At 39.2% G+C, this 19,483-nt stretch overlaps 1 protein-coding gene across 2 annotated transcripts in view; it reads right to left on the minus strand.

Moving 5' to 3' along the window:
• MEIS1 (Meis homeobox 1) overlaps positions 1-19,483 on the minus strand; it is a 130,161-nt gene that overhangs the window by 51,158 nt on the left and 59,520 nt on the right. For both annotated transcript variants that reach the window (XM_044288862.1, XM_044288863.1), the window contains exon 8: positions 16,117-16,262. In XM_044288862.1, the coding sequence (XP_044144797.1) occupies positions 16,117-16,262 (146 nt within the window). The remainder of the gene's footprint in view (positions 1-16,116; positions 16,263-19,483) is intronic.

A 19,483-nucleotide genomic window follows, 5' to 3' on the forward strand; every position in this document is an offset into this window, starting at 1 on the left:
GGCTCCACAGTACTGAGGCCCCAGGACTGATCTGACAAACATCCCATTCGTCTACAGCCAATCAGCAGATGTAAGCACATAGGGCCTGTCAGGTTGACATATCATTTCTGCGACAGTGTCAGCGAGTATTAATGTTCAATTATGTGTCCTAGAAATAACCCTCATCTTTACTCATTGTGTAACTGCACGCGTGGCACAACGGTAATCCAAACGACAAGGGCAGAAATGCCCGCAATAACCAAGTAGCTGTGAGCTGACTTTCCAACATTGGGATGACATTGCCTTGCGGTCCTAAATGGAGGACTTTTATTTGTCTTTATTTTTTAGAGATAGACATGTTTGGGTGGCCCTAGAGACTTCTTCAGACACCCTCCGATCTCCCCCTTATGTGTTTTTGTGTCAATAATTGTTAAGTGCTGATCTCTCAATTGACACTGTTTTCTATATCAGAACATTATTAAAATGCATCACCTTTAGGGCAAGGAAAAAACGCATAGTGTGTTTATTTATATGCTGTCATATATATGATTCCTTTCAAGCTTTGAACTATATTAGCCTTCAAGTTTAATATGATACCATGGTCAAATAAGGTGTAAAGAAACCATAAAAAGTAAAAATATTGGATCTGGCTCCATTATCTGATTTAAATTTTATATTTTACTACATTGGGGCTCTTGTATTAAGTGTCAAATGACATCATTACATAGTAAACTATGGAAGCCAGTTCTTGCACCAGGCCAGCAGTAGAAGCTTTCCCCCATTTTGAGCTGCAACAAATGTTTTGTGCCTTTCATCAATTTGTCACAAATTACTGAAACATGTACAAGTACATTATTGATACCACTGCCTCTTGAGCTAGAAGGTTTAGGATGCTGTTTGAGAATCACAAGCTGCTTAGAGATAACAGGATGAAATACCATCTTTGTTTGTTTTGGTAACCTCCTATTCACATTAGTCCCTTGGGTTGATATAACTGAAAGGCCATTAATTTAGCTTCTTGTCTCCCACTGTTTATTTAGAGGTGAAACTAAACATCATCAATCTACCTCCCAGTTAAACAAGTACACAAGTGTGAAGTCCAGTAAGATATATGTCCACATGTGTAGGAAAAGATCACTTATTCTTTCTGGTATCATGTTACCAGTATAGTTAACGTTACATAGTAGAAAATAATAATCAAATTATGACTACAATAGACAAGTTCAAAAATAATACACATACAACTCTGAAAATCCAACATTTAAAAGCATAAACCATGTAGAAAAGCGGTGAAGTCTACAAGTAAAAATTATTTAGTTTTTGACTAAACAAATATCTCTAAGTTGTCAATCTAAACCAGTCATTGGGGGTTATAGTTTTCCATATTCCTTTTGCCTTACAAGTAAAAGTCATATAATTATTAAAATTAATGTACAGTATATGTTAGAGAAGAAGAAAATGGTTGACCAATTCTATTCTTGTCCGAATTGATTCTCTACCCAAATCAAGTGTTCCAATTCACTTGAAAATTTGTGTATGATATTCTGAGGTCTCCTGGGATTTTTTCTCTCTAGCCTCTCACTTCTCTCTTTCCCTCTCATCAAATTTGCCCTAATCAAATCACCTAAAATTCAGATTCGGATGCAAGTTGAATTTTTTACAAAATTTGTATCTGATTTGCTTAGAATGGATTTGTTCAGCTATAGTATACTGTACATTAAATTTATCTACATTTACATCTTTTTTCCCTGCATAATCCCATCTCCCCACCTCCATGTTAAAGTGGTCATACACATTAGATGGATGTAGGTTCGCAGCCAAACAACCACTAAACAAACAATTGTCTGCTTAATGGCGATTATGCTAATGCAGCCATAAAGATTTTACTGAATATTGGCCATTAAAAACTTCCAGACTGGCCATACATGTTCAGTGGATAATAATCTTTTACTTGAAATGTTCTTTCACAGAAAGTTCATTCATGAAACGGCCAACACTATCATATAGTGTCAAGGACAAGTGACTACCTAATGAAAAGGTTCAACATGGCCGACTTCTGTTACCAGTCAGCTACTACTGATTATTGTTGAATTTTCTCAATGAACATGATCATTTTGATTAGAATCATCCATTTTGATGGACTTTATATAGATTTTCCATTCAGTATGTGGATAGTTAAGGTTCAGAAATAATAGACAAAGAAGAAAGAAACAAAAGATAAGGGAGAGCGGCATGTGAAAGTTCCACCTTCTCATCTCTACCAGTTAGTTATGATAGTTATTCCCTTTGAAGCAACCGCTTCTTCATTTCACACATTCCTGACTTATGATCTAGTGCTTCGTCACTGGTAAAAACAACTAAACATGGGATTCCATAAGAAGCCAATGAATGAGATTCAATGGATTAGGTGCAACATTTTGCATTTAGTGGCCATTGCGGTAATAGTCTCAAACCAAAAAACAACATATATAATTTCAATTAAGGGGTGTAAAGTTGACCATACACATCACTGTCATTGAAAATGTGCAGACAAATGATCAAATCATCAATATACTAGACTGAACTGGCATATAAAGGACATTTTAGGGCTCATTCTCATTAGAGCTAGGCTTCCACTAAGCATTTCCATTGTTCTGGTAGATGAGCAGAACATTGAACATGAAGGAAGTGCCAGATTCGTCAGATGATGGACAACAACAGTAGTCTATGTCTTCATTGATCATGGATGGTGTTCATCAAGTTTTCATTATGGTCTCCATCATTTTACTGGATGGCATGACAGCAAACTAAGCACCCTCTAAGGGTTTATATAATTAAGTATACATCTGATATCTAAGTTTTTTTTTTAAATGTTCCTGAAAATGAATTTCAGGACCCAAGCAGAGGAAGCGGGATGAGCAAGGGTGCACACAGTCACTTGGGCCCGCCCTCAGTGCACTTGAATGTTCATTTGCATATGGATAAGTATTTTTCTCTATAATGATTGATAAGTGAAAGATATCATTACATTCAGCTGAGCTAGTCCTACGAGGCATTAAGAACATCTCAGACAGCCTCCCTAAATTTTTTTTAATTCCAATTAATTTTGCATTAAGAAAGTCCATGAATTTACAATGTATCATAATTTAACTCTCTGTTTAATGTTACCTTATCAAAATCAAACATAATATAGTACATGACAATCTCTTTCTAACAAATCTAGAACCCGCCCTCTACCTCACATGGATCCAGAGATCTCCCCATTAATTGCTCTACTAGATTTATATCAAGCTGACAGCTCAAGGGGAGTGTCTTTTCTGCTGCAGCTATGGGGGTGTGTCCATGCTCTGCCTATCACAGCTCAGGAGGCAGTTGAAGGATAGAACTGAGCATGTGCGGCCATCTCAGCAAGCAGGACAAAGAAATGAGAAAAGGTGGCGCTATACAGATACATTTTATTGAACAACTCAGTAGCTATGCAAAATTTTTAATTACATGCAATTACAAAAGTATTCAGATCCAGGTGATGGTTTGAAAAGTGAACAATATCTTTTGTAGACAACCCCTTTAACTTTATTAAAACCTATTAAAACCTATTGCACATATCATAAAACGCATATTTATAATATACAATTTTTTTTTGTCCTAACAAAATGAATCGGCAGAGGTGACAGATCAAACATCTCAGAGTTTCTAGACATATCTATGTGAGGCTTAAGAAAAGCAGCGCTGGTACAGGCAGGCACAGCGATGTATGCTCCTGCCTGTACAGAGCTCAGTGCAGCTCCAGGGGAATCGGGACACCAGTACACAGTAATGTACAGATTGCAATGCACATCTGAACTTATTTAAAAAACATATTTCACTAGGAAAAGTAAAAATAAAAACAAAATATATTAATAATATGGTTTTTATCATATGTACAATACGTTTTAATAAAGTTAAAGTGAAAGTTTAATTTTACTAAATGTGACCCTGGATGTCACTTGAGTACAACATGCATTTTCTAGAGACATAGAACATTTCATGAATACTTCCTGTGCATGTCATTACATTCCAGGACTTTTTTCCCCAGCAACATGACTTCCCTAGTTAAACATCTTAGCATGATTCCCAGGAGCCTGTCATTCTTGTAATTGATGATGTTTGCAAGGCATGGTGGAGGTTTGGGGGACATTAGGTCTCAATAAAGACTAAGTGAGTGATCTCACTAGGATCTGCCTTTTATCTATTTCACAGCATAATGGCTTTCTGTAGTGTCGAAGTGAAAGTGAAATAAACCTGGTTATGGTCAATGCTAATCAATACAAGTATTTACCAACTTCTGAAATTGCATGGGAACTTGCCCTGATGATCGTCACGCTCTGCAAATAGATAGAATTTGCTAAAATGACTTCTCTAAGATGTTCCTCCTGCTGTCACATTTCCAGCTTAAAGCTTTTTTTCTTTTGTCGCATACATTTGTGATGGATGTGTCCATATTTCTATTGTCATTCCGAGTGTAGTTGCTCCATTGCTTATCAATTCAAACAAGAATTAAAGAAAAAAAAAATAGGCATCCTGCCAAGACAGGGACGGCACAGCATGTCTTACCCAGGTTGCCATGGGTGACTAGTGAGTTGGCATCCTGGGGATCCAGCACAGAGCAGCCACTGACTAATGACTTCTGGATTCCAAATGACCTTTGATCCTTAATGTCCCAGACAAAACAGATGACCTAGTTAAAAAGGCACCATGGTCCTGCAAGATTAGAGTTAACATAACAAATAAAAAGTAGCAGGACCCATATTGAATGCTAACTGTTTAACGTCTTTCAGAAGGAAAGACATAATGGTTACCATAATCCGGCAGATCTTCATCACCATAAAGGCAAAAAGTTGATGACTCACAATAAAAATTTCTGTGTTTTGTTCTATAGCTCAATAGATATCAGACACTTAAAATTATTATAGGAAACAATACTAAAATAATGCAATACAAAGTTCAAAAGAAGAAAAATGTTTACAGTGTAAGTGTACTTTCAAAAAACTTTTGATATGCTTTTTGATAGTGGCATTTCAAAGGTTTTGATCAGTGCGGGGTCCGAGTGCTGAGACCCTCATTCACCAGTAAAATGAGAGGTTAGAAACGTTCACGCAGAGCGCTGTCTCTTCTTGCTGCTGAAACATGCTCAATAAAAAGTGTATGAGCCCGTCTTGTCTCCAGTCCATCTTCAGCAGCAAGGAGAGATAGCTTTCTGTCTGAGCACTTCTAATACCTCATTTTGGCAAACACCAGGGGTCTCAACATTTGGGCCCCCACAAATCAAAATAATTCACTATGAAATATCAAAAGTTTTTTGAAAGTACAGCTACACTTTAAAGGAGTTTTCTGTTATATTGATCACCTATACTGAGAATAGGTCATCAATATCTGATCAGTGGGGATCTGACACCTGGCACTCCTGCCAATTAGCTGTTTGAAGAGGGTGAGGCACTCTGCCTCTGCACAGCTGACCAAGCACAGTGCCAGTCATTGTATAGCGGCTTTGCTTGGTATTGCAGCTCAGGCCTATTCACTTCAAACGATATGAGCTGCAACTGGCCCATGCAACCGATAAATGTGACATCACATGCCTAGGAAGAGGCCACTGCACTCACCAGAGTGCCACAGCCTCCTCAAACAGCTGATTGGCAGGGGTGAGAGGACTAGGACCAACCACCGATCATATATTGATGACCTATCCTGAACATCGGTCATCAATAAATGAATCCCAGAAAATTCCTTCAAGCTTTCCATATACATAAGCCAACTCTCCACCGACATGAGATATCAGAGGACAGAAGGATCGTGCTGTCGATTTTCAGCTTTTGGTCTGAAGCAGAGAACATTTAGTCCAATGTCATGAAACTCAGAATTATTTAAGAAAATTGGTGGCGGCTAACATACACCAAATCCTAAAAAATAAAGTTTTTCCTAGGTTCCATAGCACAATTGTATACATCCTAAAAAAAAAGATAGCGTGACTCCTGCCCAACTATTCTCCTCCAAGGTTTTTATGAATTGTCGCAACACAAAAATGGCATCCACCCACATAACACTAAATGATTGAGAAGCTCCATCACACTGTAAGTCCTTCTGCCAAGACAGAACTTTGTTACAAAGTCACCAGTGAAGTATTGAGGTATGTTATTTTATTGAAAAGCCCAGCTGCTTAGTTTGGCAACCACACAATGGGAAAAGCACCCAACTATGCAGACACTGTACACCATTTCTGGTATTAAGTGTCCAGATCCATTTTAAAAACAAAACCTATTGACCATAGGACCCTGCGGCCAAAAGGAAGCTGGCACAAGGGGACGTCTCGGGTAGGTTGTCCACATGCTATTGGAAACTTTCCTCACTGAATATTTTCACCATAGTGACATAGTGACAACACTGGACATGGCCAAGTGACAAGGGTCTGTCACCACTCAAGTCAGTACAGTACTACCCACTTCTGACAGACCTTAGCGGCCTATTCCCTGGCACCTTGAACACTTGGCGATGCAGTTGTGATAAATCATCATTAGTCCTGCTGTATCATTTTACAGCCATTGCCAGAATTATTCTTCTATGTTCGTGACTAAATCTCCCTTAGATCACATGAGAACAGCTTTAGAAAATAATGAAATTCCATCAGGAATGAAAAAAAAATCACAGCCTTACAATAAAAGCATGTGACCGGCCCATTTGTCTATTAATTTTCAGGCCCGAGTATAATCTGAATTTAGCTCACATGACAGAGAGAGTGTTGGAAATCAAACAGCTATTTCAACAAAGGAAGATCATGAAAAGCATTTTTATTGTTATTGCAGAATATCTGACAGATCTCCATGGGAGAGCTATTTACCCTGACATTACTCTGTGGTTTCTACGCTGCTCGTTCATGTCATGGTAACTAAACAGGACTGAGCTGCTCTTTTTTATATGTTTATGCTCAGTTCAGTTTCATATGTTTATGCTCGTGTATTACCAATTAGAAGGGTCTATGGCTATTAAAGGGATTGTGCAGTGCTAGTATATTGATGACCTATCTACAGGATAGGTCATCAATATCAGATCGGCGGGTGTCCGACTCCTGGCACTCCCGCCAATCAGCTGTTTGAAAGGGTATCCGCGCTTGTGCAGGAGCTGTTGATAGAGGCAGCTCAGTGTAATTAAATTGAGCATCCCATTCAAATGAATGGGACGAACAGTTCTATTTCCATTGTGCGGCTGCTGCAAATAAGACGACGCACAGGTAGTTTTTATTTACTACCTCTTCAAACAGCTGATCGGCAGGGGTGCTCAGAGTTGGAACCCCACCGATTTGATATTGATGACCTATCCTAAATATATGTTGTTGATATCTTTGCATTGCCCAACCCCTTTTAAGGTGGCTATACACACCTGCCTAAACTTTACTATTCCATCTAAAATGATCGTTCATTGGGTAAAACAGAGAATGATCATTTTAGCCAACTGATGACATACCATCATAGTCTGGAAAGAAGTCAGCTATGTTTAATATTTTTTTCCTTGAAAAAACATTCCGAGAAGGTTCATTTGCAGCACCTGTTACCTAACAGTAATGTCAGGGTTAACACCTTCAGTGAAAAAAACACCTTGGCTCAACCCCTTTTAGTTGCTAGGAGATGGACCAGGGTCCACCTCTTAGTTAGTAAGTCAATTGAGAGTCTGTGCTGACAGGGGACCTATGTGGTACGTGCTACTAGTTTCAGAGAACTATTATCTCTGAGACTAAAGCTAACCAAGCAAGATACTCTATTGTAAAAGTACTCCAGAAAGACAGAGAGGCAACTAGAAGGTCCAGAATCTACAAGACTGCGCATTGGAGTCACACAGCAAGGTTTTGTGTTCGTTCATGACAGATAGAGACTTTGGTGATGTGAGAGTGAATGTCACCAATGCCCCCTTCCACACTTTGAAATGTTTGGCCAGCCATATCTTAATTCTGTACCCCACAGCCTACAAATTACAGAAACGTTTATAAGAACCTTAGTTGCATGCATAAGGTTCTGCAGAAAGAGAAAGAATTTACCACAACCCCCATCATTGCTGCTATCCATACATAGCTATTGGGGAGGAACTGCATTGTGATTTGTTAGGAACTGTGTCTTTATACTAATGGATGTACTACTACTCTTATCTGCACTTTAGTAAAGAAAGATGTATTTATTTACTACAACTGGCCTGATTACAGACCCTGCCATATGCCGGCCACTGCACCTATACTTCCTACCTCGCACCTGGACCAACGCTTTACACAAAGAGCACATCAACTACCACCAGGCAGAAACCGCCTTTTCCTATAGTGTGCAAGCACGGCCTCTACTGATGGATTGCAGGATGGTCGTAACCACTGGAAACTAGCAGTATATAATGGGATGGAAAAATAAATACAGCCAGCAAAGGAGGCAATATGGACAATCACAATACATTAGTAAGTGCCTTGTATTAACTTTCTTTACATGATAAATACCATTTGGTGAAGTGAGACAACCCCTTTAAAGACTTAAGGTGCCCAAACATATATGTAGGGATGAACGAACCCGAACTGCAAAGTTCTGGTTCGTACCGAACTTTGTGAGTTCGGGTACCCGGACCTAAACCCTGATTTTTTTCACTGAAGTCCAGGTTCGGTGTTCAGGTGTTTTTTTAATTACTTTATTATTTTCCGTTATAACATGGTTTTATCGGAAGATAACATAATACTTGAGACACCTTTAGAGGCATTCCATCATAATAGCAGTCTATGGGAGCATAACGGATCCGTTATGCTCTCATAGACTTCTATTATGATGGAATGCCTCTAAAGGTGATCCTTTTGCATTTTGGTTTAAGTATTATGTTATTTTCCGATAGAACTATGTTATAACGGAAAATAATAAAGTGAAGTTCAGGTCCCCATTGATTCAATTGGGTTCGGGTTCGAGTTTGGGTCAGTTCGTGTCGAGAACCCAAACTTTGACCGGAAGTTCGGCCGAACTGCGAACCCAAACTTCTATTGGTTTGTGCATCCCTACATATATGATCAAAGTTGTACAAAATTACTGTAAATGTGTATGTATCTGATCATTATCTCATGTCTATGGCTGGCCTTAAAGGGGTTGTCCACTTTAGATATTCCCTTTTGTTAAATGTAGTCTGGCTTCTGAAGCCTCATGGATCAGGTGTAACCTGCTAACTCCACCCAAAAACATTTTTGAAGAATGCATTTGTATTCACATAGCACAAAGAAATCCAAAAATGTTCAAACCTGTGATCAGGATGAGTTAGGTATTAAATGTTCTAAAATAAAGAAGGTTGCTATTGAATCTCTAGTGTTTTTTTTTTTTTTTTTTAAAGCAAATTATACAATATGAAAATAGCACCAGCCACACATGGAGCGCCTTCTGTTCAGACACTTGCAAAACAGAATCTTTACTTCTGTGTCGACAAAATGTAATTTTGGGACTGCATGCTGTGTTTGTGTCTTAAACCCTTCAAAGTGTTACCCTGTCGGAATAACAATCAGTCACCAACCTCATGATCTCGATAAGTAGCGGCAGCCATACTGCATTCTAAGCGCCTGGTCATATCACTACAGCTATCAGAGAAAATGGTGAATAATGAGGCCCTTCATGCCTTGTGCCTCAGTAATATCACTCCTTTATTGACTACAATACCATAAACACTACCTCTAAAACTAAGCAAAAATAAAAACAAAAAACACAATCTCTACACTGGATGGAACTTTAATCACAAACCAGCTCGGAGCTAATTATTTTCTTTGGAGGTACTTATACCAGAATCTTTCTTGGCTTGCGCAGTGAGGCGGTTTTCTTGCATTAATACTTAAATGGTTCATATGCACCACATCTGTCATTCTGTCCTGGAGTCTATGAGGCACAACCAAGACTCTGCGAGCCTATTGATTCCCCTAGCATTTGCTTTAATTTACTTAACCATTGACAAATACATGAGCGCATAAAGAGTAACTGTCCATTACCACCTTGTCGGCTGACATTGTTTTTCTTCCAATTCCTGTTAATATTTCCCAAGAAATACAATGTGTTTACCGTGTAAAAATGAAATATAAAAGGCCTCGCACCTGTTTCTGCACGCTAAGTACTGCACTGAGGTACTCTACAACGTATCTAAAGACTGCATAAATATGAAGGCCCTATTACATCTGTGTGCAAAAGGTGGTAAATTAAACCCTAATTACATTAACAGGGAGGCTGGCTTCCCAGCTTAAATTTTACATGAGCGCTCAATATAAATCCAAAGGCACTGCTGTGGTTTCTTTACGAGCTGGTGATTATAGCGGCTTCCTATGTGGTCACTAAATATTCTGTTTACAAATAAACGAAGACGCTTAGCGTCAAGGTAATCATCACCGGATTTTATCTCTTCATCTTTTTTATTTTTTTTATTTTTTTGAACAGATCCTCCTCACCACACAAGCGCAGCAAACAATCAGGAGGCCTGGTTTCAACTAATTACTCTATCACATAATTTCACAAATTGCCTTTTCACAGGGGAGCCAAGTGCAAAACAGGCTCACAGTGGGATTTCAGACAGCAGCTTTCATTTACTACTCATTTCTTGTTAAATTAAACAAGAAAGAAGTGAAAAAAAAAAAAGAACGCTTGCAAATGAGGCGGGCAATTGTAGATCATAATCGTAACGTTCAGACAAAGGACTCCGTGACACTGTGTTATGTTTTAAAGGTTGCCTGAAATATTCTAACACTTTGGAGCTTTTGTAAGGAAGGTGAGAAAAACGCGTTTTCGCAGAAAGAAGAAGCCTTCAGACTTGAAGCTAAAATAACTGTTAAAGTGCTTAAGTGGATCCTTTGTAAGAAACTAAAGGGAAAGGAATCAACATTATTTGATGGCTTTAACGCTTAGAAGATGATGAACATTTTAAGATCTTCGGTACATCTGGTCATTAGTACCAGGCAAGTGTTAGGCCTCCTACAGATGGGTGTATTTTACCTGTTTTTGGTTCTTTATATTTTGGATGTAACACCAGGACCCCCACAATACCACTAAAAGGAACTGTCCATATTATAGATCTAACATTCAAGATCCTTTGTGGTTCTACTCAACCAAACCTACAGCACCAAACTTGTTCTTAAACCATCTCCAGGTCCCTCATGGTTCTTCTAATCTCACAGTTTCAACAATCTGTATTCTGGATGTAAGACTCAGACCACTGACAGTTCTACTAAACTGAACTTGCGGCGTCATACCCAATTTTAATTGTCCACAATCGGGTTGCAACTCCCGAATCTCCAGCTGTTCTATTGAACCAAACTTGATGATCCATTTTGTTGCATTCTCAATGTAACACTCAGACTCCCTGAGTTGTAGTATACCAAGATTGCTGCTCCATACCCATTTTTAACTGTCCATACTCTGGAGATAATACCCGGCACCCAAAGGTCTACTGAAATTTTTAGCACCATACTAGCTTATAGGTTATGTCTGGAATAGAAACTGTCAATTTAGTAGAACTGCAGGAGTCTGGGTGTTATATCAAGAATAGAGAATATGAACAGTTACACCCTTGTCAATGAGGCCTTACTACATGGTAATTGTGCCAAAAGGTTTATGAGCGTTGGCAATTCAGGTTCCCACAAGTTTTTAGGTGTGGAATTATAAAGTATATGTTTGCCTGAGAGCTCCAGACCTAAACCCCTCTGTCAGTTATAGTGCTCTTTAAACCATAAAGCAGTATTACAGCTATGAATATTAATGACCTATGCTCCATTATGAGGTTGGTAAGGGTCTGAAATCCTACACCACCAGAGATCAGCAGCCACTGGCACCGGAAACTAAACAGTGGGCGGATATGCAAGCAGGAAGTAACCCTGTGCCACATTACTGTAGCCTTCAAGTGAAAGGAAGTTGAGCTTGGAAGTTTCTGCTTCTGTCTCCATCCACTATTTAGTTTCTGAGGCCGACAGCTGCCAAAAACAGCTGATCAGGTGTCGGACCCCCAACTGGTATGATATTGATGACTTATCACTAACCATAATAGAAAGCATCATGTGGTTAGAAAGAGGTCTATGACCTTTAGTGCCCAGACACTATTAGTCTGAAATTATGTAGCACATAATCACATATTTAATATATATTTCATTTTTATAAATTACACCTATTAACGTGTGCAACGCTTATGAAATATTTGTTCTATTTTTTTAACATTTTCTTGCAACTTGAATATAAGTCGGAAATAGCAGACAAATCCAACGGGTAAAGCAAATACATCACCGTTAATCATTTCTTGTTATCAATTATGTGACATTCAAGTCCTACACCTAATACTTGCATAAACGTGCTGCCAACAAACAAACAAGGAACATAATATAAAGTCTGGAGCACAACCTGAGCAAGATAAGGCTATGGCCATCGTACAAAAATTCCTAAATTCCTGCAACAGTTTGGAGTTTACATGAAAGCCTCAGTTACTATGGCAAGACAGAGCAGAATGCATCTGTACAAGTCCTTCTCCTGAAATAATAATCTGCAGAACATTTTTCAAAGGCTTGCCTTGTGAACTTGGAAAAAGGATCCTGAAAATAATAAAACATAATGTGGCATGACATGAAAGTGGCCAGATTTACATTTCGCATGGTATTATCATACTCTTGAAAAATCAGGTAGCGTCAATTAAAAGCTCTACATAATGGATACTTATATGAAACTCTCCCCTGATCGACTAAGTAATAGTGACAAATGGAGAGAACATTTCATGGCAGTTAGTGCTTCTTAGAAGACCTGAGTTTAACCTCTCAGGGCATTAACTAGCAGGAAATGAGCAACCTGAAGGTCATTGTCCTATTAGTGTTGTTTTTTTTTTTGTTTTGTGAGTTTTTTTGACACTCATTGTACAGCTCATATATGTTATATTCCAGGATCAAAATTTGATAAAGATTTAATTATCGTTCTTGTTAATGAATCCTATAAATCATGCTTGTTATCCTATAAATCAATATTCAACCTTTTGCACAGATCTTGAGATATAATTTAGGATTATAGTCAAGACAGCACCTCATCCTCAGACAGCTATTTTGGGGTGATTGCTCCTTATCAATGCAGGGCATAGAGAACTGGCTTAACTGGGTGAAAGGCCTAGGTCAGGATTTGAGGGATACTATATATCTCCTTATGGAGATACTGTGTTGCACAGGAGCATTGCTTGGCCTATAAGACTCCTCACTCTGTTAAGGTGCTCTCAATAAGGAGATATAGTATCCCTCGAATCTTGACCTAAGGTTGGCCATACAAATTTCATTAATTTCAGCAGAACTTGCTCTCCATCTACTAATAGCAGATATTAGGGGATAGAAGGATCGGGCTGTAGCATTTCAACATCCTCGATCTTCATGTCCACAGCTGAGAAACAATTTTCATATACATCAGGTATGTAACATCTGAACCCATCAGTTTCTTGATAATGTATGTGGTGGCCTCCCAACTCTCCCTGACACCTGATGTAGATAAGGAGATAAAGATTGAGCAGGTTGGATTCAACTGCCTCATCTTTTCGTTAGCAGAAAGAGCCTCCTCTGGCAGTGATTTTCTCTTGTCTCTCAATTCACTACAATCATGCATATGTATGGGAGGATCGAGAGAAATATCTGTCATCCAAACAAGCATTCAGTCGACAACTATCTCATCTGTATGGCTAGCATAAGTCCCCTCTCCTCATTGAGAACTCACGCGTGCTTGGCCAAGCTCAGCACACGTGTATTAGGTGTTGCTGACTGAACAAACCTGCGGCCAACATCTATCTTAAGCATATGACCAGCCTCAGAAACGGTGTGAGAAGGTTTGTCTAAGCAATGTCCCTGTAAATGAGGGATGCATGAAAGGGGTTAGAGAAAGGAACCTTAAGGGAGATTTATGTATCCTTCATCCATCGAAAAGATGCATGTAAACTACCAATGATCCATTGTGGGGTTTTAAAAAAAATTCTGCATTGAGGGTCTACAACACATTAGAGAACTTCCTTGAAAGCACCCCTACCAATAACAGCCAGATAATGGAGAATCTCAACACAAGGGCCCAAAGAGTACAAGCCATACACCCCTTTAAACTGTACAAAATTATAGCGAGAACCCGTGCATTCTTCAGTTGCTCTCTATGACGTAACTTTGCAACCCGCCAGAGATATCGCAATAAATAATTCACCGGATGGATAGGCGAAGGGTATTAAAAACTAGAAAGAGGTTAATAAAGATAGGCTTCACGCCACCTCCATCTAAGAATAAACACTTGTGCGGTTCACGACTTAAAAGACTAATTGGTTCATTGAGTACATGAAATCCGTCTGAATCAGCAATACCTGCGCATTCAATGAACCACTCAGAACCAATTCAGACAATGCACTATGCTTTAGTGGCCTCCAGGGAGAGCACAGGAAAAAAATTATTACACATTGTTGATTTCCTTTTGGATGGAGGAAACGAGCGGCGTGAACTTGAGTAAACAGTCGCAGCATATAGTGATACTAATGCAAATAAGTTTAGAGCTTGCATTTTATGTGTTTATTCAAGATTTGTTACATTATCTTTAGCACATTTTGCCACAAATCTTTTATGTGTTTAATAGTTCTCTTACTATATAAACAGGCCAGGGTTTGTCAGTACTAGACCTCGGAGTATCAGTTATGTGCACGTGGAGATAACGAGGGGGATTTCCTGTATTTTGCTTGACGTTGTAGGCAGAGTAGATTTACTTGAATTATGTTACATGCTGTCACTATATATATATATATATATATATATATATATACTTAGAAGTAGAAAAGCTAAATGCATATTACAGGGGAATTTGAGATTTAAAGGAATCATCATTGTCTCACGTATGACATAAGCAAAGGGGAATGGGTAGATCCTCATGACGATAATTATCATCAAGTTGGTCTCATGTGGCAATTAACAGGGTTTTCAAGGAGATCAATATTAATGGCCTATCCGCAGGATTAGGGCTCATGCACATAAATGGATTTTTTTTCCGTGTCCGCTCCATTTTTTTTGCGGACCGTATGCAGAACCATTCATTTCAATTGGTCCGCAAAAAAAAATTGGAAGGTACTCCATGTGCATTCTGTTTCCGTATGTCCATTCCGCAAAATAATAGAACATGTCCTATTATTGTCCGCATAACAGACACGGATAGTAGTGTTCTATTAGGGGTAAGCTGTTCTGTTCCGCCAAAAAAAAGGGGGAAAATAGGGGGTAATAAGGGTAATGAAATCACCCAGTTGCTAATTGAATCATACATTTCTAGAAAGAATAATAGATAATAAATCTGCTATATTCCTTGTCTTTCCATTGTCTCCCCCAAATGATCACAGCTTCACAATAGTCGCTTATATGCAGGCTATCATCACCCTGCTTTATACACATTAGGAAATAATTAAATAGCACCCATCGCGTCTCCTGACATGTCTTATTTAGTAACTAATTGCATTCCCCATGTAGTAACAATTCTGCAGCATCTATTCTTATGACTCTATGTTGTGTCATTCCTGTGTTATTCCTGATAGAAGTTATGAAGAAATACTAGCAGTTTGCAATGAAGGTCCAAATGGTCATTACCAGTTTTGGAGGGGAGTGTCCCTGCACAGTCTGAAACTTGCAGCTCTTATTGGATAATGTCAGACTATGTAGGGACACACCCTCAACTGGTAACACCCATCTGGACCTTCATTGCAAACTGCTAGCAGTTGATTCATAACTTCTAGCAGGAATAATATAGGAATGGCACAACATGGAGCCATAAGAATAGATGCTTCAGAATTGTTATTATTGGGGAATGTAAGTGGTTACTAAAACTGACATGTCAGGAGAGGTGACAGGTCCTTCTAAAGGACATTCTCGCCCTTCTAAAATAAAACCTTTTGGGAATTCTACAGGGGATCTGTCTACTTCTCACCATGTTTTGGGTGAGGAAATGGTTCACTTTGACAATGTATGAGTTTCCACTTAGAAAGAAAAAGAGCCACAACAACCAGAGGACAAAGCTTGGCAGCAGTAATATGCAAAATATATTGTCAGATGTCGTAATTTACTACTCATAAAGTAAAGAAGAACTTTTTTGCAACTTTTTTCTTGTGTTACATAGCTGATGGACTTACCGTTAGATGTTGGAAGAGCCATGCCCTCATGATGTTTGTGGCTACTTTAGGAAAAATACCACGCTTTTTATGACGTTTTTTATCTTTGTCTGGGTCGTCGTCATCCCCTGTGCTCGGTGAGGCTACACTGTTGTCCAAACCGTCTCCTGTACAAATACAGTGAATTCATATTTTGGTTACTGGGTAATTTGTTCGACATCTATATCTATGCATATCACAATGTTCGGAAATGTAAAAAACAGTGAAATGTTTACTGCATTTTTATGCAAAATGTATCTAATAAATCTGACACACATACATAGGTTATGGTAAAATAAAATTCGATTGGTTGCAATTGGTTTTGGGCAGACTAGATGGGCCAAATGGTTCTTATCTGCTGACACATTCTATGTTTCTATGTTTCTATGCAAAGCATAAACATAGGTGCATACCCAGGCCCTATACATCGTCAACAACTGTCGGCTGTGCGCTCATTCTAGCAATAGCTATTCCCACCCCAATACACATGCATGCTCGGTTTGGCCAAGCATGCATGTGTTCTCCATAGGTAGATGGAGCAGAGAATAAGCTGTTACCAGACACCTCTGGCGGCTCCTTATCTCAAAGGAACAAAGGATTGGGCATGTTCAATATCTTTCCTTGACTTCTGTCAACTTAACTTTGGCCAAGCATTTATTACACATTAGTTCTACCACCAAAACAGGTGGTTCCTGCTGATGTTAGTCTAATGAGTCTAAATACTCAGCTTGATTTATTTCTAGCTGGCAGCTTCGGGTGTGTGTCCTTTATCAGGGGTTGTCTTCTTTCTGCTGCCCTGGTGGCAGTTAAAGGATGGAGCTGAGCATGTGCTTCCATCTCAGTGAGCAGGACAGAGAAATTAGAAAAACTGCAAACAACAGGTGGCGCTATACAGATATGTTTTATGAAATAACTCAGTGGCCATACAACATTTTTAATTACATGCAATTATAAAAGTATTGTGGTAGGCTGGTTTGAAAAATGTAGAATATCTTTAAAGCAGCAAATGTTAGACTGACAATCTTCCTTTAAAATCAAGCACAGAGTAGAAAGTCCTAAGCTAGCGAATATTCCAAGTCTGCCAATAGAAGCTGTGACATACTCTGAAGAATATAGATGACAATAGGATAAGCTCTATTGAGTTTAATAAGGTGACGAAAGAGAAAAAACACCCGAACTGTGTACACCAAGCTTAGGTACAAGTCTGCATCCCAGTTGTTTCGGTCAACTTGCCAATACCACTATTCAGTTTCTTAGTTGTCTAGATGCCAGCCAATATGACTGCCTTTACAGGTCCTAGGATTTCCTAGGGTCTTGACATCTACACCTACCTAATTACATATCTAAATACATTTAATATCCAGTACTAATAACCCATGAGAGAGCAAGGCAACACTGGTTGCAACAATATTTTTTTCCAGAAATAGGAATTAAGAAAAGCTTAAGATAAAATCTGTGGCAGATGAGGACAACTCAAGGACTAAAGGCCGCCATACACATTAGAGTACAGTGGTCCCTCAAGTTACAATATTAATTTTTTCGGGATAAATATTGTAAGTCGAAACCATTGTAACTTGACTCTATAACTCTATAGAAAACTAGTAATTTGTTTCCAAAGCACCAAAATGTCATCCCAGGATAAGAGAAAATGAAAATTTAGGAAACATAAGTAGATAACTAATACGGAAAAAGAAAGTCCTTACATATAACAGTCAGGAGCAGATGCGGTAAGCTGTAAACCACTTTCTATAATGAGGACAGGTTCTTCAACATGGAGCTGCCCTCGCCTGACGTCCAAAGGAGAAGGTCATCCTGGTAAGGACACATGGCAGTACAGAACATGTAGTACTGCACTGTACTGTAAAGAGGCGCTACTAGACAGCCAATACAGGTGTTTTACCAGATAAATGGCCATGTAGATTGGTTGATTCTTAGTCTGAATCATTGTATGTTAAGTCTAGCTTTAACTTACAATGGCCCAGGAAAAAACATTGTAAATAAAAAATATTTTATCCTGAATTAATTGTATCTTGAAGGATCATTGTATGGTCTTATTAACCCACCCTGTGTATGGGTGCTCTCGACTCTCCTGGTAGATAATTTTCAATGCCCAATACTTTGTTTTCCCAGGAGGTGGACCACTGCTAGAGGTTTCTAGCAGTAGTTTTTTTCCTCTCTCCCCATTGAAAACATATGCTCGCTTGGTTGGCATGAGCATGTGTGTTTATGAGGGCATTGGGTGAGATACCTGTTGGCCAAATGAGCATTCAGCCAAGACCTATTGAAGGTATATAGCCACCTTTAGGGTCCATGGACCCTGCTGAATTACAGGTCCATAAAAGTTCTACAGAATTGCAATATAGCCCTTTAAATATGAGAAGCTATACACTTTTATGTCGGCTCAACTCACCAATTTTGGCAGCTACAGCTGAACGTCTAATGTGAATGGGGAGTGGACATCCTGACTCTCCCCTGATGGCAAATGTCAGGGAAAGGAAGGACTGGCCATGTAGGATATCAACATGCCCAAGCATGGCAACTTCTTACTCCCCATTAAAGGAGTATTTCCATCTGAAACAATGGGGACATATCGCTAGGATATGCCGAGAATGGTATGGGAAGGTGGGGGCTGGAGGACCCCAGGTTCCCCCAGGGTCCGGCCACCTCCAAGCACTCTCCATGTAGTACTGAATGGGAGCACACCGCACTTGTGTGGCCACTGCTCCCATTAATTTCTATGGGGCTGATGGAAATAGCAGGGCCAGTGCTGGGCTATTTGAGGCGGCCCCATTCAAAATTAATGGAGGGCATATGTGCATGCGCAGTGCACCCTCCAGAACTTTCGGGGCTCCGTTCTCGGTGTAGGTGTGGAGTTCCAGAGGTGGGACCCGCACCTATTAGACAATGGGGGAATATCCTAGTGATATCCTAGTGGCCCCATTGTCTGAGATGGGAAAACCCCTTTAAAAACACATGTAGCTAAATGCTAGTCTATGGGGGGATCAGGAGGAATAACTGTCAGCTGAATAAGCATTTGGCTGTCAGCTGTTGGACGTGTAAGACTTTGCAGCCATACTGTATCTGATAAATGAAACATACATGTGTTTTATTCAGAGATTCTCCTTCCATATCACTATTATTTCTAGGGAGAATTTGTAGGTGGCACCACATGGCCACATAGTAGGAAATATTGTGCTATCATACAAGCTCCGTTCTTTTACTTCTTTAGTAGGTGACACTCTCTTCATGGTCCTATTCTTAGATCAGTATTCCGCTAAGGACTTTAGTAATTCATGCACATTGCACATTCATTACATCTCTATTAATTATCCACATATTATAAACAGAG

The sequence above is a fragment of the Bufo gargarizans genome, chromosome 4, assembly GCF_014858855.1.
Source record: "Bufo gargarizans isolate SCDJY-AF-19 chromosome 4, ASM1485885v1, whole genome shotgun sequence".
Classification (NCBI taxonomy): Eukaryota; Metazoa; Chordata; class Amphibia; order Anura; family Bufonidae; genus Bufo; species Bufo gargarizans.